Here is a 24,373-nt window from a genome sequence, read left to right as displayed (position 1 = left end):
GAGTATTTTAGTGATGAGTATGCCAGAAGTGTATTAGCTCTTACAGGGAGCTAAATGATTTTGTGATAACTGAGAGGAAAGTGGAAGGGAAACTTTTAGGGCTAAGCAAAAAAAAAAAAAAAAAAAATACATCTGGGATAGATGGGATCTATCCAACTATATTATGGAAGGCAGCAAAATAGGTAAGCAAACCTTTTAGTCATAATTATGAGAGAGCATCATTGAATTCAAGCAAGTTCTCTGAGGACTGGAGATGAGGAGTGTATTCTCAATTCATAAAGGGGATCTAAGGCGATATGAACAATTACAGACCTGTTACTTGACTTTTCCAGGGAAAATTGTCAAGTCATTGGCAGGAATACAGTCACGTTGCAATCACAGCACAGATTTTTGAAAATCAAGTCAGACAGATCTTGTCTGACCAATCTGATTGGATACTATGATGCAGTAACTGCTAACCAGGAAAGGCTTTAGTTCTGCAAATTGCAGCATATCTGAAGGCTAGATACCTGCAAGATCAGATTGGCATTCTTCCTCTTTCTCACACTGCAAATGAAGTGGCACAAATTCAAACTGAGGAAGCAGGATAGCTGTGTGGAAATTTGCCTTCAGCCAGTTGGTAGTTTATTGTTGGAACAAACTTCCATCTAATGTTGTGGAAGTGAGTAATTGAACAAATTACTCATGTTTTAAAGGAACACATTTCAATAAATATTAAGAACTGAACTTATTTCCATTGGTAAACCTTTATGTTGACTAAAATATAGTATTAGTGCTAAAATAAAATTTAAATAACCGTTCAATTTGATAAACAGGAACAAATGACAATAAATATAATAAATATATATACGTGTCAGAATAACAACTGATGTGCTTCAGAGAAAAAATACTGTTGCAATTGAGGATAAGAAAAAACTGTTCTACTTGAGGAATAATTATTGTAATGAGGCAATCTTTGCCAGTCTATACAACATTTGCTTTTAATAATATATCGTGATGAAATTCAGCCAATTTCTTCCACATAATAACAAAGATCACTAAGTTTTGGTTTTGATCCATTATACAGCAACAAGTAGTCAAGGTCTTCTTTTCTGGGCCTTCTCTTCCATGTTAGTGTGCAGTGGAAAGCCAAGTGAGTGATTCTAAGCCACCTGTTGTTTTTCTCCCTGATTTAGTCATATATTGACAAATAGTATGACCAGCTGTAATGGCAATAAAAAAAAAATTGATTTGTGTGGAATAAAATCTATTGTTTAGTGCATGTAAGGAAGTCTGTTTTATGTAAGTGATTTAACTATAATTTTAATGAAGCATACATTTTTCCAGTTATGAACATTTTCAATCTCAATCTCTCTTTGTTCTTAGCTGTCCTAAAGTGATGTCAAAGTCATAAGCTCAGAGTACTATATGACCTGCCACAAAAATCTAATTTGCAAGAACAGTTCTGCAATGTACATTATGAAGGTATACTGAATAAGAGATAGTATTAAAAGAGAGAAATTCAAGGTTATAATATAGCCTCAGAGAAATTATGTTTACAGGGCTACCTTGTCTTGTCATCTGATTTTTGTGGCTAGCAGGATTTAAACTCCATAGACAGTGCAATGGTCTTAAGTCTCACAGCAGAACAAACTTGTCTTTTTAATGATTTGTCTTAGTATTGCACCACTATAGATGGGCTTGTCAAAAATTTGACATTTGGTTAAAAGACGAGACTTATAACAGTCTGTTTCAGGACTAACTAGTCCCTCATCAAATAGTAGGTGGTCTCCAGTGACAACACTAAGACAAAACAGATAGTTTTAGCTATAATACAACTTTGAAAACTCCAATTTACTGCATGGCAGTGAACTTCTTTGCCACTAAAGATCATTTCCCATCTGATGAGATACCAAATGGTCCTAAAACACTGTTATAGCAGTGTCTCATCTTTGACAATTAATATTGGCCAATTAATATTTTGTTGAGAAATACATGGGAAACTCACTGCAAGTCAAGTTTTGTTCTATGTGATAATCAGTACCATTAGGTTATCTATGTAGTTTAAACTTTTTGCAACCAGTAAAATTTAAAGACTATAAAATGCTAGCATCTTATAAGGTCTTTATTATTATTAGCCATATAGTACAAGGAAGCCTAAGGCTTATGCTTCACCAGCCAAAAAAAAAAAAAAAATGTTACCCTGAGAGAAAGAGAGAGAGAAATAAAAGGGAATCACCAAGAAAGAGAAGAATGATGATATCCAGCTAAGGACCCTGGGTATGCCAAGCCCATACTCACCAGATGTGAGCCCCTGGGGTTTACATAACTTATAACCTATAAGATGGTAGCACTGCTACCATCTTATAAAAAGATAAATGTCATCTTTTTTGCATGGATTCTTAAAAACAAATACAGCAGACTCTTGATTTACAGGGATCGCATTAACCGGGACACTTAAAGACTCCAAATTAAAAAAAAAAAAAATCAACCAGAAATCAGAAAATTCAAGTAATAAGTATAAACTGATGTTTTGCAAGTTGCAAATTTTTCATTTTGTTTCATCCCTATATAATTTAATGTCATCTTGGTTTTGTTTTTTTAATGTCTTATAGTATTTAATGTTTTTGTAACGCTTTTTATTTGTAAAACCCTGGCCTTTTTGCTGTGAAGGGAAAGTTGCAATACTTAACCTTGTAACCAGTTACAATCAGATGTTGCAATAAAGATTCTCTTTCTCTCTAAAAAAACGACAAGAAGTGGCATTATAAGTCATCATTAGGAGATTAGTGTGCCTATTATCTTACAACCCCCACCACTCAAAAAAAAAAAAGAGAGACCAAATGTTTAGTTTGTTTTAGTGCGTCGCGTCGATTGTTCTGTCGCACCACAAAAGGACAAATTTTGTTTCGTTATTTATGTCAGGGATGTCAGATTTTTTTTTATTATAGTAACTATTTTTTTTTTTTTTTTTTTTGTTTAGAAATCACGAAAATGATGGGCAAATGCAAGAGTTGTGCTTTCAATTAAACAAAAACTTGAAATTATTCAAAAGTTTGAAATCGGTGCATCTGTTAAATCTAAAAAAATATATTTTATATATTTTTACAAATATATTATATTTTTTTCACCAACATATATATATTTTTTATATGTTGGTGACCAAACCATATGTGACATCGTAAAAAATAAAGGGAAGCATCATATTGGACATGCGGTAGTGTGTGGTAAGTTTTTTCATTTTTTATCTATCGCCATACTTTTTACGTAGGTTGCTGAACATTTTTCGATACAATAAGTCTCCGACTTACGTAGCTTCAGACTTATGTTACGTTATTTATATTTTTTTTATATAACTGAAGATTTCAGTGAAGGGGGACACACATTTCACCATAATAATGTAAAAACCCACAGAATTCCAGCTTTCGGCATCATCACAAATGCAATAAGATCAAGTTTACTACCCGTTTATAATAGATTGCACTAACAGAAAAGCCCAATAACCCGGAAAGTGCAAATTGTTTTTATTGTTTTATGGCAGAGACCTCCAGAAATTAGCTTTAGTTAAATGTGAGCTCGCATGAGGTGATAATACAGTAGTGAGTTTCCGCCTTAACCCTGTGAAGTTCTTTCCAGAAAATTTAATTTTGACTGTTATCATGGTGCCGACTAAGAGAATAAGTGACAGCAGTACTAGTAAATCTATCAAGAAAAGGAAAGCAATCAAGTTGGATCAGAAAATTAAAATAATAAGGATATGTGAAAATGGCCAAACATTAACAAGTATCGCGAGGAATTTAGACTTTGTCAGTAGCAACGGTGAACATAAAGGAGAAAGACAGAATACGAGAAGTGGTGAAGCAATCAGCACCAATGAAGTCAACTATAATAACCAGGGCCACGAAATACATATGTTTTTACAGTACAATAACCTATATAATATTGGTGTGAATACACTCTTAAAGGCAAAAAACTACATTTGTAGTGTAAAAGGGCATCATTTTATCTGTATCTCATATTGTGCTCCTCCTTCACAATGAGTTGCCATGTATTGCACTATCTCAAATAAGTAACACTTCACTAAAAGAGAAGACTATTGTTACTTATTCTCAGTGGGCACCACCACCTAGACAGCACCGTTTCAGACCAGGCTTCACAACTGGATTGTCACGTTTGCAATACCAGGGTACCTGCCCACCCACCGATGAAAGGCCAACAAGCCTTGAGGTGGTGGTGCCCACTGAGAATAAGTAACAATAGTCTTCTCTTTTAGTGAACCGTTACTTATTCGAGGTAGTGCAATACATGGCAACTCATTGTGAAGGAGGAGCACAATATGAGATACAGATAAAATGATGCCCTTTTACACTACAAAAGTAGTTATTGCCTTTAAGAGTGATCTATGGTGTATTCACCAATATTATATAGATTATTTATACTCTTAAATCTATGAGGCCGTGTTGCATTGAGTTTAACTTATACAGTACAATAACATGCATTTTTTGTTCCTTTTATGTGCCATTCTGGCTACATCACCACTGTCCCCAAATAAAGCTTTTAATTGAACTAATTAAAAATATATAACTATTTTTTTTCATTCTTCTGAGGATATTACGTAGTTTTTGCAATTTTGGCATATAAGGATATCTCTTACGTATATTGGAGACACTGTAATTTTGGATTAACCGGGATTTTTTTTTAAAAATCTATCCCGGAAAATCGAGTTTACTGTATAATCATTGAATACCAGATTGCATTCTTAATATTTCCAGATTTTAAAATGATTTTTTTTTGTAAAATATGATGGATATTAAAGGGTTTACTGTAGTTTGAATTATTGATGTTGTGATGGTAATCTCTGTGTCACAAACAGCGGAAGCTCTACCTTCGTTATCTGGTCTAGTGAGAGCACGTTTTTCACTTCACCATGGGTTGTGTTTATGAAGTGTCCTAAATTTTTATATATTACAATCTATTATACATTATCAAAACTATTCTTGAATGCACATTTGTTCACAATATTGGGCTTGAGTTTTGTAACTACAAAAATAAATTATATATCATTCAAAAGTCTCAACCAGGAATTGGGTTTATGATATTAGCAGAATTTAACAAGATAATTTTTAAATATGAAATAAATAATTCATGCATTTGTGCAAATGACTAACAGTGTGAACTACTATAATTATAAATTTGGTTGTTTTGTTTTTTTTGCGAATCCATATGCAAAGCAGCAACTTATATATCTTACCAGCTATATTACCATACCAGCTGGGTTACGTTAACTTGTGCTTATACATTTTGTTATGCACAAATTAATATTTAGGAAGAAATAACTGCTTCAGTCATTTAAGTGAAATAAGATCTTTATTTAAGGTTCATATGTACTCTTAGTATTACGACTCCATATGCATATTAAAGAATCTCTTTACATAACTTTCCTTCAGTGTAGCATCAGTCTAAATTGTCGCATGGGGAATATAAAATTTAAAAAAAGAAAGAAAAACATATGCTAATGTTTAATCACTCTCTGCTGACAGATCAACTACTCCTTTTTTCCGTCCTCTAGGACCTCTTTTCCGTTTAAGTTCAATCTTCGCTGATGGTTCTGTTTCTTCAATTTTTGTTAAAACTTTTGGTCTTCTACCTTTTCTTTTCTTCTTTTCGGGGCTTTTAGATGAGCTTCTTCCTGTGTCTGGTCCACTAGCACTGTCACTGAGCTGCACATTTCGATGACGGCGAGAACGAATTACTGGAGCTTGACTTGAAAACTGTTGTTCCCTAAGAAGTGCACGCCTTTTGCCAAGACTTGTACCTGGTTTATCCAATTCCTCTTCTCCCTCCTTACCTCGAATGGCTGGATCATTGCTATAAGAGTTCTGAAGTTTTTTAATATTCTGCAAAAAGTCATATGTAATAGTACCATCCACCATATCTAAATTTCGAATATTGTCTACATCTTGACTAATTTTAAGTTTTTTGTATACCTCATGAAGTGCTGACAACTGTTCTAGGTATGATGATGATTCGAGAAATGCACTCAGTGGTAAGAGAAGTTCACGTGTATTTGAACCAGTCATTTCAAAGTCTCCTAACACTGCTGTTCGAGGTCCCAAGAAGGTAGTCTGAGCAACATAAAAAAATGCCTTGGATAGCTGCAAATAACGAATAACATAACACATATCTAAATGCTCTTCTTTTATGGCTACCTCTAAAAGCGACTTAATTTCCTCCCACTGCTCACGTTTTATCCTTATTTTAACTTTTGGGAAACAGGGTTGCTTTAAGTATGCACTATAAATAAGATACAAAGCTCCTACTTTCAGCTGAAAGCTATTAGAAGGAATAAAATATCTTAAAATTATTCGAAAAAATTCCTCAGTGAATTCTTTCAGTTCTCGCTCAATTTCTCTACCCATGTATATTAGAGAAAATCCAAGCTCTCGCCATACTTTTGCGAATTCACCAAAGCGAACGCTGTTAAGAGCTACAAAGTTCTGCAAGAGTTTTTCGCAATCGGTAGTAACTCCTGCAGCAATATATTTCAAAGAATATTTTGGAGCGGGCATAATGACTTACAAATAAGAAAACTATCCTGCCGATTTTCAAATACCGTAATCAGAAGTTCGCAAAACTAGACAACGCTTACATACATGAAACAAACCAACACATACAGTGCTTCCCCCTATAGTCAAGAATTAAGATGACCTTACGATGAGCCACCTACACAGCCCAATTTCATCTATGTATTTAGTTAGGCTGCCGTTTTCTCCCATCAAATCTAGAGACAAAATTACTTCAACATAAAGAAGAATATGGAAAAAATAAAGTTATACCAAGTTGTTCTTTGGGTGACATGATTCGTGGGTAAATAAAAATGTAGAATAACGAGAAAATAAACACTTCAACCTAGATAGCGTGTAAAATCTTTAATTTCTTAAAGATGAGAATAATCTATAGTCCATTAAGAAATTAGCAACTCAACGCAGGTTGAAGTGCTTATTTTCTCCAAGATATACAAATCTATATTTCCGTAGCAGATTTGGTTAATTAATAATGGCAGTAAGCTAGATAATCTTGTAATAACTGAGAGTAAAGTGGAGGAGAAATTGTTGAAGATAAACATAAGAAAGGCAACTCGGGTGGATAGAATCTATCCAGTTATATTAAAGGAGGCAGAAAAGGAAGAAAGCAAACCCTTAGCCATAATTTTGAGAGCTTCCTTGGACTCAGGGGAGGTAACCATGGACTGGAGATGTGCAAATGTGACCCCAATCCACAAAGGAGGATCAAAGGGAGACAGGTTTTTTCTCCAGGAAATTCGGATTTTTCGAGTTTCCTGGAGAAAAAACCATGCTACCCTCCCTTGAGACCGACTAACTCAGCCACGTTATGAAAAAAGCCCATAAAATTTACTTCCGTCATCGACCGGATTCTTTTCCACACAGTGTGGGGAGGACGGTGAGCCTACCAACTGTGCTACCCACGAGGGCTCCATGAGAAGTTGGCAAGACACTAGGTGTCTCATTTAAAAGAGTGTAAATTAACATTCAACAATTAAAGGAAACTGGCATACAGAACCACCAGGCCTAACAACGGAAGCACAAGATAAGACCATAGCACTGATTTCTAAACCCAATCGACGACTTACTGCACCTGAAATCCGAGCTGAGTTCAATAGGAACAGAGAGACTCCCGTGTGTCTACACCGACTGTAAAATTCGTCTTAACAGGCAGGACTTCATAGTAGTGTAGCGGTCCGAAATCCCTTATTAAAACCGTAAAATCGAAAGAGAAGGTTGGCTTGGGCTAAGAGCCATCAAAAATAGACATTATTATTATATCAGGATATAATATGGAATATGGATAAAATACGGGTTTATGTAATCAGTTACCCGTAATTTATTACATAAACCCGTATTTGTGTCTGTAAATTGCGTGTGTTCTCTGATCGATTTGCCTGCTTTTGTGAAAGAAAAAAGCGCAGTTTCTGGGGATAAAAACCTGGCTATCTACGCTTGAGACCGACTAATTCAGTCATGGAGTGAAAAAAGCGCACTAAAGTTCCTCACAATATCGACGGGATTTGAATCTGGCCCTTTTCTACGTGGTGTGGGGAGGACGGTGACGATACCACTGTGAAAAAACGTACTGTAGATGGATTAAAAAAAACAACCAAACTATTATTTTAGGCCATCCGAATAATTAAATTCATCTGCCGTGCATTGTGTATTATGTCCGTAAATTGCGTGTTCTATGGTTGATTTGCCTGTTTTTCTGGTCGAAAAACCCGAGTTGCCGGAGGAGAAAACCTTGCTATCTATGCCTGAGAGTGACTAACTCAGCCACGGAGTGAAAAAAAAATCCCATTAGAGCTCCTCGCGTCATCGACGGGATTCGAAATTGCTGTGGATGGATAAATCCAAATTTTAAATTTTTGGATCCAAGCGAAAAATTTATGTAAGACAATCAACCGAAGAAAAAATGGTGCCACATTGCCAAGCACAGGAAAAGGGCAGAGTTATTAAACATAATTAAAAGATTGTTGGGGAACAGATCATGAAATCTGACAATTGTAATGCTTTCAATTATATCTATATCTGGGCATTCATTAGAATGTAATTCAGCGACTGCTTGTCTGTGAAATCATTCCGTATCACAGTCAGAATTAAAGTCCATGGTCAATTATTCTACAGTTTTCCATATTTCGGCTCGCAAAAGACAGGACAACGTACATTCACCACGACCATCGATGAGGCGTGAATGCCCGCTATTGGCCCAGTGACTGCGAAAGATTCACTGATTCCATAATTCTACCACCTTTCAACTGGTACAAGACAATCGTCCCTTTTTCGAAGTCCGTCAGATCATGTCCCTTGTTCATGTCGTTCAAGTACTTCGTATGGGCCGCATTCCACGAGCCTGCAGTATTACATTTATCGATTCTCACCGTGACACGTGTGCAACCAGGCAAGGAGGAATGGATGATTGCAAAAACACAGGGGTAGTCATAATGTTTTGATTGGACAGTGTATATTTGTATCTTCTTCTTCTTTTGATGCCGTCTCCTACTGGAGATTGGTGATCACCACGCTGTACCTCTCTCTGTTTTGGGCGAGATGAAAAAGATCCTCAGCTGATCTACCAGTCCAACTGAAGATGTTTTTTTCAGCCGAGAAAGTTTCCTTCTCCCTACTCCTCTATTTCCCTCTATTATCACTTGAAGCAATTTATGTTTCACGTTTCTAAGGATGTGTCCCAGGTAGGCAGTTTTCCTTCTCGTCACTAAGCTCAACAATTCACGTTTTCTTTCTACTCTTGTCAAGACTTCAATGTTGGTGATTCTGTCTAAACAATATATTTTTTGCATGCGTCTGTAGATCCACATTTCGAAGGCATCTATTTTGTTCATGCTTGATGTTTTCAGCGTCCAAGTTTCAACTCCGTGTGGACCATAGCACCTAACGAATTTCAGTCTGATTGACAAATGTAGAGTTTTGTGACACAGCATTGTTCTGCATTTTGTAAAGGCGTTTCGTTTCTAACAACGTCTATTCTTGCTTTTATTTCTGCTTCCGGATCTAGATTAGCATTTAGCCAACTACCAAGGTATTTTAAAATGAGTCACTCTATCTACTGGAGCTCCATTCAATAATTGCTCGACTTGGCTTACTGGAGATTTACTCTGTCATGTATTTGGTCTTGTTGACATTGATTCTTAAACCCATATCATCACATTTGTTGTTAATACAGTCCAAAAGCAATTGATTATCCATATTTTCGGCGAATATAGCGGTATCGTCAGCGATACTACTATAAATATATCGGCATTAGTTGATGTCATTCTAACTCTAAGAACTTTCCTTTAATTAAAGTTGAAGAGTTTATACTCGGCGGGTAAGTCGATCGCAAAAATTTAGATGCTTTTTGCCGCTTCAGTGGTAGACTTACACGCAGTAATATGCAGTATTATTTTAAACAGTTAACATGTAAACTCCATACATCTTTTCATACCTTAGCATTATTGTTATATTGCATAAACAGTATATTTTTCTTTGTCTTTCACAGGTAGTTCTTTACTTTTATTTTATAGCGCTAGTGTAAACCTACTTTAAATTCTTTTTAAAGGTAGGTAAGGTTATCAGACGTTAGATGGTCATTATTTTTCACAATTATGATTTAATGTAACCACAACATCAAACACTCTTTATACAATTCATCAGCATTGGTATACTTTTTTTACAAAACGGAGAGAGAGAGAGAGAGAGAGAGAAAGAGAGTTTTTACTGAAATGTTGATATAACAATAACAACGCATTGTGAGAGCCAAGGTTTCACAAGTTATTGCGAAATAACACATGTAAATTGAGTTTAGCTAGATATAATCTAACAAGTAATAAATAAATAAAATAAGATAATTTAACTAGTTAGTTAATATAGGCCACGGAATTAAGTGACATTGAATATGATAAAAATACTGGTCCAGGAATTAAATATTTATCAAGACTTCACCAATATAATATTTCTTTCGGAGGTACTAGAGACTCAGCTGCACATCATATTGTATCGGTTGTCCATTAACCTGGACTCCAAGCAGCTTGGCGAAGGTTCACCTTTATCAAAGCAGAATTTAGAGAGCACTTTTGATTTATTCTGCATCTTGTAGCGGCGTGGTGGCTCCGGCTGTTGATATGCTGTTCCTCTACACGGGTAACGCACCGTCCTACCCACAACGGGTGGAAAAGGCCCGGGTTCGAATCCCGTCAATGATGCGAGGAACTTCTATAGGCTTTTTTTCACTCCGTGGCTTAGTGTTAGAGTTGAGCGCAGGATTACCAGTTCCCGAATTAACTAGTTCCTCACTTTCTTCTCATTTCCCTCTTTGCAAGCAGTTTTTGTATGTCTTATAATTTCTGCATTATGAACACAAATGTTCCCGCTTGAATCGCCTATACAAACACTCCAAAATTAGTTTTCTTTGCGGTTCCCATGAAAAAAAAAAAAAAAAAAAAGTAACTCGTCACGGACCGCATTCCTTTTTGGTACGAAATTAATAAAAAGGCAAATAAATATTACAATAGCATTTTTATTTTCTTTTATTAAATATTAGAGCAAACTTAGAGATAATACTCTTAATACTTATTTTGTTTTATTATTATTTGTCGTTTATGGATTCCTACATGTTTTATGAACTAGCATGGTACTGATTAAAGGCCAATCACTGCACAACGGTACAGGTAGTGTACCTGTACCGTTGTGCAGTGTTAGGCAATGTTGTTATGTTGAGTGACTTTTAATACTTTTCAGATAAAATTGCAGATGTATACATCATGTGAAAAATCAAATAACTTTTATTATATACTTCATTTGGAAAGTGTCACACATATGTGAAGTGAACTACAATGAACAGCATCTGTCAAGAGACTTGTATGACTTGTTCAGAATCTCAACAAATCCACACAGCGGCAGGAATTTCCCACTTCCCCACACGCGCCATTCGCTTTTATCGTATATATGAAATTCTCAAATTTCCCCGAGAATATAGCTAGGCTAAGTAGCAGGGCATCAGTGAGAGTTACATTATTCACTTCAATAGTGCTAGTTAAGACGCCCAAGACGGTTATTGTTGGAATATCAGAGAGGTGGTGTCACTCATATATAAGGGATGCAGAATTAGAATTTGGGAAGTACAATGTGTACAGATAGGGTAGGAAGGGAGGAGGGATTATGCTGTTAGTTAAGAAACATAAAATCTAAGGAAGTGCATCCAGTTGACATGGGTGGACAGTGCAATGTTGAGTCAGTTTGGTGAGACATAAACACTGGGAAAGGGAAAATGAGGGTAGCAGTTTGTTATAGGCCTAATTACTCTGAGTACAATGAACAATTATACAGAGAAATACAGTGAGCCAGAAAATCAGTGTCTTATAATGGGGGATTTTAACTTCCCAGATATAGACTGGAACTTGTGGTTTGGTCACTCGCACACTAGCAAGGCTTTTGTGATTTATTGGATGATTGTTTTCTACAGCAGCAAGTTAGAGAGGCACCAAGAAAGAGTAACACTCTTGATCTGATATCAGCAGTGATTATTCATGCATTAAGAATTTACAGATAAAGGAACCACTAGGAGGCAGTGATCACAGTCTCTGATGTGGGATTTACTTAAAGATGTAACTGCCATTAAGGGTAAAGGGAAGGGTTTTTTGCTTTCGTAAAGGCGACTACAGTGGTCTCAGAGATTTTTTTTTTAGGTTCTATACAGTGGGACCAACTGATGATGTTACCAACAGCATATTCTAAATGGGAAGCATTCAAGGAATTAATTTTGGAAGCTACTAGGCATTTTGTTACAACTAGGAAATAGTGCTCTAGGTTTAGGTCCAAATGGATGTCATATGAACTAAGACTCGTGGCAGGGAAGAAAAATGCATGGTATGCACATAAATTGTCAGGTGACACAGAAGCCTATGCTAGATACAAGCTAGTCTGTAATCAAGCCAATAAAAGTAATTGTACATAAAGTAATTACAGTAATTACTTTATGTACAAATTACTGACTTAGGTACATCATTCTTGGTCTGCAAAATGGTGACCTATAGCACCCTGTGACAACATTGTACATAGATAATCCCTCAAATATACTGCTCTTGTCTCCACATGAATTGCGTCATCCGTACCAGCTCGATCGGCATCATATAGTCTGGGTTCTATCCTCGTTGACGACTACAGAAATTTCTCAAGTCCTCTTCAACCAAGCCTATAGTTACCCCAACTCAGACAGAGGGTAGGTTTATTAGACGTTTCCCCTGTTAGTTATACCGGGTGTTTTTACCCGCACAACATGTAAATCGGCGTTCGATCACTTCTACAAACAAATATATAATACGGATATGAGTGACAAGTTCCGGCACCGTTAAAATAATAATTTTATTTTTTCTTTCCCTCATGAATTGGTTCAGTCTCTCCTCCCCCATATCCTTGGAGAAACAGGATATGGATGAGAGATCTATACTCAGCTTTGTCTGGTGAGACTTCCGTCTGATATAGGTAGGTTTATTAGACGTCCGGTAAAAGCCGGACATGTCTGGGTTTTGATTCTTCCGCCCTCCGTAATTCTCTGAAATGTCCGAAATTTCTTTCCGAAAAGTGCATCCATTACTTCCTTCCATACATTACATTGATAATTATCAGTACGCTTACTTAAATGTGATTTAAAAGCAGATACGAAGCAGAAAAGGTTTTTTCAACGATCATTTTCTTTCACATAGAATTTTTTATACAAATTACACCAAACATTGAGAGCCTGTTCTTAATGAGATGGTGGGCATGGGCACTCAGAGCTACCTCCACTCTGGTTGCCTGTCCACTTGACTATGTTTCTCTTAGTTATAAATGCATGATTATTAAGTGAATAGCATTCGGACTGTCTCTTATCATCAAGTAACGTGCATTGTGAAAAATAAGGTGTAACCAAAGAGTTCAGGGACTCAACTAATGCTTGGGAAATGATGAAGATTACCCGCTATTCGAATGTATCTTCTTCGAAGTAGTTTCCTTGACATAGTGTTAGTGTTAATTGTCTGGCGGCACCGAGGGTCTCCCCCAACTCCGTGAAGTTTCCTTGACATTGTGTATACCGATTCCAACGCTTCTGCATCAATTTCTGGAAGTATTCCTGATAGACCTGTTTTAGAACTCTTAATTTCTAGTGTTTTAGAAACTAATTCCTGTTTTAGTTTCCGTGTCGCGCTCTGAATAATTTCCTCACTGATTGTAAATCTGTGACTTTTCAAATGGGCTTTAAGCTTGAGGGAAAAAAAAAATCACAGCAAGCTAAATCCGATGAATACGGCAGATGGAAGATCACAATGGTGGGGTACTTCGCAAGAAAACCTTGAATGGAAATCACCGAGTGTGTAGGGGCGTTGTCATGGTGCAAGCACCAACTCCACGAAGCTCACTTTTCTGGCCGTTTCCTCCGAACAGCACCGCGCACTCGCCGTATAACCATTTGGTAGTATTCCTAGTTCACTGTTTGGCCATGCGCGATAAATTCATAATGAAGAATGCCCTGAGAGTCAAAAAATACGATTAGCATGATGTTCACATTTGATAGACATTATTTTGTTTTTTTTGGGGCTTGCAGAAGATGGAATCTTCCGTTGAGACGACTGGGTCTTTGTTTTCAGGTAACAGCCATACATACGCTCACGATTCGTCACTAGTAAAAATGGAAGAAAGAGTGTGGAACAGCAGCAGTATGTTGACAAAAATCCTGACATGCGAGAAATCATCGCTTTCTGTGATTATCAGTGAGGATGCCAAATACAGATTTGGCTGAAAGGCGTTGCATTGCCAAATCGTGTGTTTAAATTGACTGACATTTCCAAGGAGAAATACCAACTTCACTAGCTACTTCGTGGACAGTTAAACAGTTAAATGAAGTGCTGGATCATATAAATTATCCAAAACCTCGGGCTCAATTTAATTGTCAAAAGTCGACAGCAATTGCTGAAGTCTTTAGTTCACGTTTGCAGAAAGGTCATTCTTCAAAAGCAGATCCCAAGATCTGACCCTTTGCGAAGTTATTCCTGACGATTGGCTAGAATATAATACAAAATTTTCCTCAGAAACCGGCATACAGAATGAACGAACTAAGCCCACCAGGAAGAATTCATTTATAATGGAAGAATATTATAAATGAAATTATGAAAGTTCAGATATACTAAAACACTAATTTACAATTCACAGAAGATAGTCAAAAGCCTAATAACTGTGACAAAATATTTTTAGTTAGTTATTGCATTACTCCTGCGTCAACATAATGTTTATATAAATCTCGAAATGCTGCGATACAAAAGTTAAGATGCAATAAAAAACAAACCTTTTTAAATGCATATGACCCTCAGTAACTGTCCGGCGTTTTCGCCTTCGATGTCCCTCGCTTTAGCCTTAGCTATCTGGTGATCCTAGCTATAGGCTCTGTAAACATAAACAGTTCGGTTACCAAAATTTGCATGATGGTATACCGATTACGAGTTAATTGGTAAAAAATAAAATAAAAAAAAATAATAAATAAATAAAAGAAAGGGGAAAAAAGAGTGTTTCTACATTTGAATAAACGTAGTTGAATAAATGCATAAACGCGGTTATATGGATCTTTACTGAACAACTCTTCTTATAATCACAGATCTCCAACTTCTTTATTAAAAATATTGTAAAATTAAAACACACACAAACGAGCCAAAACATTACGACTACCTATTTAATAGTGTGTTGGGCCGCCTTTCGCCGTGACAATCGCTAGCACTTGGTATGGCATGACATCGACTCCACGAGACGGCAGAAGGGTTTCCCAGGTATCCTTAACCAGCTGGAAAGAAGGTTGTCCCGGATTTCGGCAATGGAGCGAGGCATTGGCTAATACTGCATTCCACCGCATCCCACAAATGTTCAATGAGGTTGATATTGGGTGAATTTGGCGGACGGGGGAGCACAAGAAGTGCTTGGATATTATCCTCGAACCATTCCTGCCCAAAGCAGGACTTGTTTTATTATCATTAGCCATATGGTGCAAGGAAGCCTGAGGCTTTTGCTGCACCAGCCAAAAAAAATTCTGAGTTACCCTGAGAAAAGGAGTGAGAGAGAGAGAACGAACAAGAGTAAGAAGTAGAAGGAAATCAAGGAAAGAGAAGAATGATGATACCCAGCTCAGGACCCTGGGTGTGCCAAGCCCATGCTCGCCATATGTGAGCCCCTGCGGTGTCATCTGGATATACGAACACCATGTAGGGCAAAACTTTGTCCGAAACAATGCCGAGGTAAGATCTGGCGATGAGGGTGTGTTCACTGGGGATGAAGGGGGGACCAATAATGTCCACAAAAACATCCTCCAAATCATGATACCACTACCGCCGGCCTATTTTCCTTCAACCGTGCAGTCTGGTTGCAGATGTTCACCTGCTCGCTGTCGAATACGTCCATCGGCACGATGGAGCTGGAACCTTCATTTGGCAGACCTGTGACTCTTTTCCAGTCGTCCAATGTTTAGGAACGATATTCCCATGCCCAGTGCAGGGGAAGATATCGATGACTATCTATCAAGGTGGACACGAACAGATTGCATACTCGGCGGCAAGCCTATCCACAAGAGCATCCGCTGGATAGTGTACTAGAAAACGTATCGCTGTGCGCCCTGCTTGTACTCTTCCATTAATTGAGGAATCGTCCAAGAGATGGATGTTGACTACAAGAAATTCATTGAGGACAAAGCCTACGGAAGATGCATCATCAGGGAGCTGCTCAGCTGAGTGACTGTCATTGTTTTTCTTTGATCAGTATGTTGTCATTGTGGAAAAAAAATAAATAAATAACTGTTTTCACGTGTTTGCAACTTGTTTTTTGTTTTTTTCTATTTTGTTCCTTTCTATGTTAAACCCCTAACATTTTTGCTGTTATGGGCATTGCATCAAGCATGCATGTAAAGTTTTCACTGAGTTCACTGATCAAATAAAGATATATATCGTGAGCCATCTGGTGTCCCGGACAGCACATTTGAACTGTTTGCGCGTGTGTGTGTGTGTGTGTGTGTGTGTGTGTGTGTGTGTGTGTGTGTGTGTGTGTGTCACTGGTAGCTCCTAGGCATTTGCCCATTCACCTTGTTCATCTGTAGTGGTGCAGAGCCTCTGCAGATCGGGCCCGAAAAAGTGTTGGCGCTCGTGTCAGCCTAATGTGTTGGCCTAGGTCCACATTTGGAGAATATATGCGAGTGAATTCTGGCTGCTGAAGTGGGCAAACCATAAGCACCACCTCTCGCAACACTTAAGGACCACGCAGCTCTCTGAACAGCTTAAACTGCAGCGTTTACCAGACATCATTGCCTGGAAACGATTAATAACTACAATCAAAATGATGACTGCCACGATATCATCACCATGCTTCTGGCAGCTTTGTGAGTGGCACATCCCGCCATCTGCATTAAGAGGCACAAAATCCTTGAGAATGAAGTCCAACAGACTGAAGATGGCCGACAGGTTTATAGCCGCCAGTGCGTTAGAATCAATTCAGTGCCTAACACATATCGGAATTGACCTACTAAGGCTCATAGAAGATCCGAAATACAGGAAACAAACCGCAGTGTGGCTCGCTGAGGCTACTGTTGCCTAGTAGTTGTGTGAATTTCTGTCAAGAACTGTGTGTACGCAATTGAATAATGTATATCTCGCACAAGTTGATCAGTGGATGTGATGTTAAAATGAACTTTTGTATTACAATTGCCAGGACTCTAGACAGAAATGTAGTGAAGAGTAATGTAGTTTAAATGTCATCTTTTCGTGTATATTTAACCTTTCTTGTATATATTAGACATTCTTTTATTCGCATTTTATGGTAATCCCCTGACATTTTCTGCCGTGAAGGGAATTTGTCACTTACCAATGTACACCTATATTTTAAATTTGGTAGGACAAATAAAGATTTATTTACTATCACCTGTAGTGCTGAAACGCACAAAATCCCGCACCTTCCAACTGTCGTACATCTCGACTGTCAGCCAGTAATGGTCTCCCAGTCCCGGTATGTTTGCTGATTGTATATCCCTCTTCAGACCACACCTTAGTGAAAGTGCTACGAGTATAGTCCTCAAACAGCGACAATACTTGCGGTTGCTGAGATGCTGGCCCTCTGCTTCCTAGCACCGCAAATCATTCCCCGTTCAAATTCTGTCTGGTCCTTCCTTGAACCCATTGCACTGCCGTGCCGTCACTATATATGGAGATAAGAGTAGTCATTGTTTTGCTTGTGTGTGTGTGTGTGTGTGTGTTATGAAATAAAACCATCCTTTTCCCTTTCCCACGGAAATTTTGCGAAAAAGATTTGTTATTAAACGATTAAAAGATTTGTTTTGGTGCATATTTCTTTTTTATACTGCTTATTAAACTTCTACCATCTGCATTCTACAATTTCCTGTATTCATTAATTTATTTATAAGTTTAGTTATTAATATTTTAAAAAATGTGCTTCGGCAACCTTAAATATCCCATTTCATAAAAGAAAAAAAAATTTCTTTTTTTTTTTTTTTTTTTTTTTTGAGATACAGTACGGAATAATTCAAAAACGCCTCTGTCTGCCATTCATCGTCCACTCCATCGTCCATTCCTCTTGAATATATTGGACAAAATAAGGATATTAAAAATAAAGGAAGGAATAAATGAAATAAGGTGCCTCCGTAGCCAGGTGGGAAGGAGCAGCAGTGCGTAGCACACGCTTCTTGATTAGATCGGGGTTCGAGCCCGTCACCACCAAATACGGAGGATGCGGAAAGGTCAAGGGAATGACCACCGCATATTCCCGGAGCAATATGGCCTTAGTTGCTAATGCTCCTAAAAACCAAATAACAAAAAAAAAAAAAAAAAAAAAAATGAAATAAAAAGATGATGAAATGTGATCCCTAATATGATTATCAGATGTAGAAGCAACAAAACGAATCATTCTTAGAAATATGTTAAGCCAGAAAATAATACCTCAATAGAACAAAGGACTTCTAATTTCTATTGAACTACACTGATTGACAAAATTAACAGAACACGTAGAAAATGTGGTGTAGCTCGTGCAGCTTGCGATGAAGACGAACAAAATTTAGTATAGTGAAACAAAGTTTAGCATAGTGTACCACAGAATAACGATGAAATGAGGAGACAGCGAGAAGCTTCGGATAGGTATAAGGGACATTTATAGGAGTTGTCTAAGAAATGCCAAAAAGGTCACATTACAGAACTCAATACAAGATGCTCGAAAATATGGTCACATGACATCAGTATGGCGTATGATTCCCTCTAACGGTTAAACGGGCCTGACAGCGGTGAATCATGCTCGATATAAGGGTGCCTATAAGATTCTGCCACCAGCGCAGACCTTAGCTCAACAAGTGACCGAAGAGTTGGATGTCTACGTGCAATGCGATGCCCAAGGGCGTCCAACACAGGTTCAATCGGATTTAAGTCTGATGATCGTGCTGGCTACGGCAGTCGTTGGATATCTTCAGTTTCAAGGTATTCCTTCACCACTTGAGTTCTATGTGTAATGGAGTTGTGGTGCATGAAAAGAAAATCTGGGCAAACCACACCCTTAAAAAGTTGCAACTTTACATAGGGTTCAAGGATCTGTTCTCAGTATCTCTGCGCAGTTACGGTACCCCTTTTAAAAGCCTGAAGAGCAGTGGGGTCGTTAATCATTATTCCACCCCACACGAGAACACCACCTCCACCATATCCCTTTTTCTGACGTTGGAGGGATCGTACCGCATTCTTCTTTGTCTCCATATGAAATAACGTCTAGAATTTGTTTGTAAGCTATACCTGGACTCATCGGGGTATAGAACTGTATCCCATTTGTCAGGGCTCCAAGTCATAGCACCAGTTTCGACGATCTCTGCGGTGGTTTAGGGTTAATGGGGGGTTTTTTTTTTTTTACTTTGTTGTAGCCTCCAGGGTTTCCCCTATACGCCGGGGGCTAGAGTGTGTGTAGAGTGTAGAGTATGTTTAGTGTCAAACGGCACCAGGGGTTTCCCCCATCTCCGCGTGCTATACATTGTGGGTGTGAAACAGAACACTGTCAATGCCAGAGGTTTAAAAGTATATGGATTTTGTATTTGTGTAGTGTCGTGTACCGTTGTTCATCTGGTCATTTAGCCGCTGGGCCCCTAAAGGAACCCAACGTTGCCCCACTCCGCCCCGTGGAGGCAGACCAGGTACACTACTTAGCTATTTACTCTGGCAGGTCCTGCCACCCACCCACCACAGCAGCGCACAACACCGATGGCCAACGCGCTGAATTTAACCAGGTTTTCAGCATTAATGCACGAGAGAAGACTCATCTTCACCGTAAAAATGATTGCCGGGAGAGTCTCAGCACCCAACGTTTGGGACACCGTGTGCTGGCGGATTCCCCAACCAGGTCTCCGCTCCACTCCCAAGCTTCTTGCTCTTCCTTCGAGACTACATTTGAAAGATCGGTTCCTCCCTCATCAGAAGCTCCACCTGGTTCAATCCCTGGATGCTGACTTATTTAAAATCATAGATGATAAAAAGTATAGACGGATCATCCTAGATCTGCACGTGGTCTCCAGAACTACCAACTGATCTCAGATCGTTATGGCGGGGCAAGAGACTCTCAGAAAACTGGACTTGAGGAAAAGCTTTTGTTATCACAATTTGTTATTTTTGTTATTTTTGTTATTTTGTATTAGTTTTCCTTTCAAGTCAATGTTATCTGCTATGAGTACTTTTTTTTTTTTTTTTATTATATAATTTGCTTATAATTAATCTTTACAATTCCTTTATTATCTCTGCCGTTTGTTAACCCCTGGCATGGTGCCGTGAAGGGTATTGTATGGTCGTGGTACCTGCGTGTACTGGTGAACTGTACATTAAAGATCTTATTTATTTATTTCAGTGGCAAGGACCTTAAAAAAAAAAAAAAAAAAAAAAAAAAACACGCTATAGACAGGGGTCAGCCAAAAACAAAAGGAGTACTAGTTGGGCGATTTTATGTTGTTAAGTTTTTGGATGTAGAGCTCAAACAATTTGGAGTTGATTCAGACACTAGTTGTAAGTTAGAGAAGGGGAGGGAGACTGAAGACTGGGGGGAAAAGACAGAGATACGGGGTCCATAGGGAAGATGACCCCAAGTCAGTGGAGCAGGCCCATGCCCCACCAGAGTGAAAAAGAGGGGTGGCAAGGGGGGGAGGACACCAGGGATGAACTCCCCCTCCCGCCAGGGAGTGGAGGCAAAGGACCACGCAATGGAGCGTGGCTAGGGAGGCCTAAAGGCAGCAGCTGAGCTGTGCTGGTGTAGGTTCTGTCACTCCTGGGACGAAGGAAGGAAGGAGTGTTTTATTTTTTCCCTTCTCCTGAGAGGACTGTCATATCCAGGAAGTTTCTTACTTTGATCTTCAATGGGTGGTGTTTAGGTGCCTAACCCGTCTAGCAGTGAAGACGGACTGCGCAAACTCTGTAAAGGCGGCATAGCGCTGCTCGTCCATTATAATCAGGTGCTCACAATTCCGGGGATTTCCTTGCATTTTAGTGGCAAACCTTAGCCGGAACTCGTCATATTCATGGCAATCATACATAACGTGATCCCACGTTTCTTCAGCCCCGCAGTGACACAGCGGATCTTCTTCTATGCCTAGGGATGTTAGCTTCGCTTTAAAGGGTCCGTGGCCTGTAAATAGAAATGTAGTATGGAGGCCTGGTGAGTACCAGGGAGGAGGCTTTGGACTGATGAGGTTCACAGAAGGAATGAACTTTTTGGTTATCAATCCTTTGTTGGTGGTGTCCCATGTCTCTTGCCAGGTCCTGTACATAATTTCAGAGATTCTCTTCCTTTCCTGTTTGGGGTTGTTATCAAGGTTAAGAGTGATGCCTGCTGTTTCGGTGGGAATACTCTTCTTCAATCGTTGATATAATCCTCTTCTTATTACCTCTAGGTGTAGGGGTATACATCCAGCTAGCATCTGCAGAGCTGGGGTGCTTACTGTACGGCGTGCCCTTGTTACGGCAAGGAGCATAGAACGCTGTATGGAGTCTAGTTTACGGCGATTTCGGTCGAGGGAGGCCCTAGTACACCATACTGAGGCTCCATAGCAAGCTATTGGCACAATAGCTTGCTATAGCTTGCACAATAGCGGGCTCTGGCCCTATTATAAATGAGGGCCAGAGCCCGGCGCTTTAGGCCCCAGTCTGCACGGCTTATACGGATGATCATGGCCGAGTATTTTTTTATTTTCTGTGACATATATTTCAAGTGAGGATGGAAATTTAGCTTCATATCTAAGACGATTCCTAAATACTTGATTTCTGGGTATAATTTTATGGAGGTGTTGTCAATTTTAATAACCGGTGGTCTTCGTAGTTGGAGCGTTCCCTTGAGCAATATAGATTTGGTTTTCTCTCCCGAGATCTTTAGTCGGTGAATGGCTGTCCAATCCTGGAGCTTAGTTAGTGCACAATTTGCTCTCTCCTCTAAATCAGCTCTTGTGTCACCATGCACCACCAAAACCAAATCGTCAGCAAACGCAAGGGGTTGAGTCATCCCCAAGTTCATCCCAAGGAACTCGTCTAGGACGATGGACCAAAAGAAAGGCACCAGGGACAACCTCGGGAGACCTGGCTAGTGACAGACTTGTACCTGGTACTAACATGGACAGTGCGGTGTCTCAGGTACTCCTTGACACAGCTATAAAGGTTGAGTGGTGCTTTGGCTTGTCGGAGTCTTCTGAGAATACTTGGCCACCACAGCCGATCAAACGCTCCAGCAAAGTCAACTGTGATGGCTAGCACATACTTGCCTTGAGTGCTTGAAACAGTAGATATTAATTTAAGAAGAGCATCTTCAGTGCTGCAACCAGCTTTGAAACCGTACTGAAGTGGAGAAATGAGGTTTTCTTTAGAGTAGCATTTTGACAACCTGCTGAGGAGAAGCCTTTCTAGAAGTTTGCCAACGACTGGCAAGAGAGCAATTGGCCTGTAAGATTTTGGCTCTTCAGGTGGTTTGTCTGGGTTCTTCAAGATGAGTTTAAGGCATGCCTCCTTCCAGATAGCAGGAAAGTGGCCTTCCATTAGGCATCTGTTGAAAGTGGCGAGCATGGTGTTAGGGAAGTAGGTTTCAAATTTATTGACAACATCCACCTCGAGGAGGTCATTGCCAGGAGTTTTTTTTTCTTTAGTTTTGTCCAGTGCAGCTTTTAGATCGTCATTTGTAAATGGTTCTTCAGTATTTTCTATTGTATAAGAATCGTTAGCGGTAACAATCTGTAGTTGCTCTTCAGTTAGCTGTGCATCATCTGTTGGAAAGAGGGCATTTAGCATGTTATGGACAGAGTCCTCCCACGTGAAGGTGGAAGAACCATCAGGCTTTACAGTTGCACTGAGGACTTCACCTCTAGGAAGTTTGTTCACAACGATACGATAGACAACTCCCCAGGGGTTATCATTTCCTGTGATCGAGACCAAATTCTGACATGAGGCTTTTTTGCAGCGTCTAATCATGGTATTGTAACTGTTCCTTAAGAATCGGTAACTGTCTTTTGCGGCTTCGACCTCCAAGGGTGGGAGGTGAGCTCGGGCTCTCTGAAAAGTTTTAAGAGCTTGGTGGACTCTCTTCCTCATATCTTGTAGTTCAGCATTCCACCAAGGGACTGCGTTTTTGAAGGGCCTTCTCTTGGGGATTGCCATAGCACAGGCCTCTTTGATGGTCTTGGAGAGGGAAACTGCACAGTCCACAGAGGTGATGTGATTCAGTTGTGAAGAATCTTCATGAAGTCTTCTTACAAGTTCGGCTTGAAAGCGTGGCCAGTCAGCTTTCTTTGTGCAGAATCGCACTACTTCCCTTGGTATTGGGAGAATACGATCCACGGAGCGGCCAAGAGAATAGGTGATTGCTCTGTAGTCAGAAGTGGTCCATGCTTCATTAACCTTCCACTTGCTGAACTTTCCAGAAATAGTCGGCGTGGTCAGGGTGATGTCGATGGTACTTTCCCAGAGGGTGCTACTGTATGTGGGGAGATTTCCAGGCCGGTTGAGTACTTGTAGTCTGGAGGCAAGGATGAAGTTTTCAAGTTCCTCCCCATTTCGAGTGACCGTACGATCAGGTGTTTGACTATGCCACAGGGGGGAGGGACAATTCGCGTCCATGGCTATGAGTAGCTTACCCCCTGGGAGAAGGTCAAGTGCTGTTTGTATTATGGCGATCGCAATTGAGATGTCTTCACCAGGTCTGCTATAGAGTGAGAGCAGATGTAAGGATCCCATGGCAGTAAGAACTTGAGCACAGGCACTAAAGGATGTACAAAGTGGAGCTACTTTAGTTACAGAGATTTCAGTGTTACTGACTAGGATTGCGGCCCGTGGTGCATCTGTAGTACCTTGAATGATTTTGTATGAAGCTGGATAACCTGTGACCTTGCCCTTGTAGGCATAAGGCTCCTGGAGCATAATTATGTCAATATTTTCTTCCTCTGTTTTTAATTTAATTTGTTCAACCACTGCTCTGGCATGCTGTGCATTAATCTGCAAGAAATTCAGCTTCTTCTGTGTTGGTGGTTGGTGGTATAAGGGAATATACCAAGACAGAATTGGTTCTGTCTTGGTATATTCCCTTAAATTTTATATATACAGGGCAGTTTGCATCCCTGACGGAGTGCAGGTGGGGTATTTTAGACCGCTTGCAGTTTGCACAAGCTGCTGGTTCCTCCCTTTTAGGGCAGTCTTTGAACTCATGTCCCTGCTGGGTACAGTGACCACACGTTGGGACCCCGTTGGTTGCAGGTGTGCGATGTGTGCCCAAATTGCAGACACCTGAAACATTTGGGAACTGGAACGTACTCCTTGAAT

The 24,373-nt window shown here is 39.3% G+C and overlaps 1 protein-coding gene across 1 annotated transcript; it reads right to left on the bottom strand.

Annotated features, from left to right (window-relative positions):
- Positions 1-5,369: 5,369 nt before the first annotated feature.
- Positions 5,370-6,652, bottom strand: LOC150077097 (snRNA-activating protein complex subunit 1-like). The gene has a single exon (XM_090386121.1). It carries the CDS (start codon positions 6,546-6,548, stop codon positions 5,499-5,501), a length of 1,050 nt encoding a protein of 349 aa, XP_090242247.1. The 5' UTR covers positions 6,549-6,652; the 3' UTR covers positions 5,370-5,498.
- Positions 6,653-24,373: the final 17,721 nt, after the last annotated feature.

Source organism: Mastigoproctus giganteus, chromosome 12, assembly GCF_048544385.1.
Source record: "Mastigoproctus giganteus isolate SK-2022 chromosome 12, ASM4854438v1, whole genome shotgun sequence".
In the NCBI taxonomy this organism is placed as follows: Eukaryota; Metazoa; Arthropoda; class Arachnida; order Uropygi; family Thelyphonidae; genus Mastigoproctus; species Mastigoproctus giganteus.
This window is presented reverse-complemented; position numbering and strand designations above follow the sequence as displayed.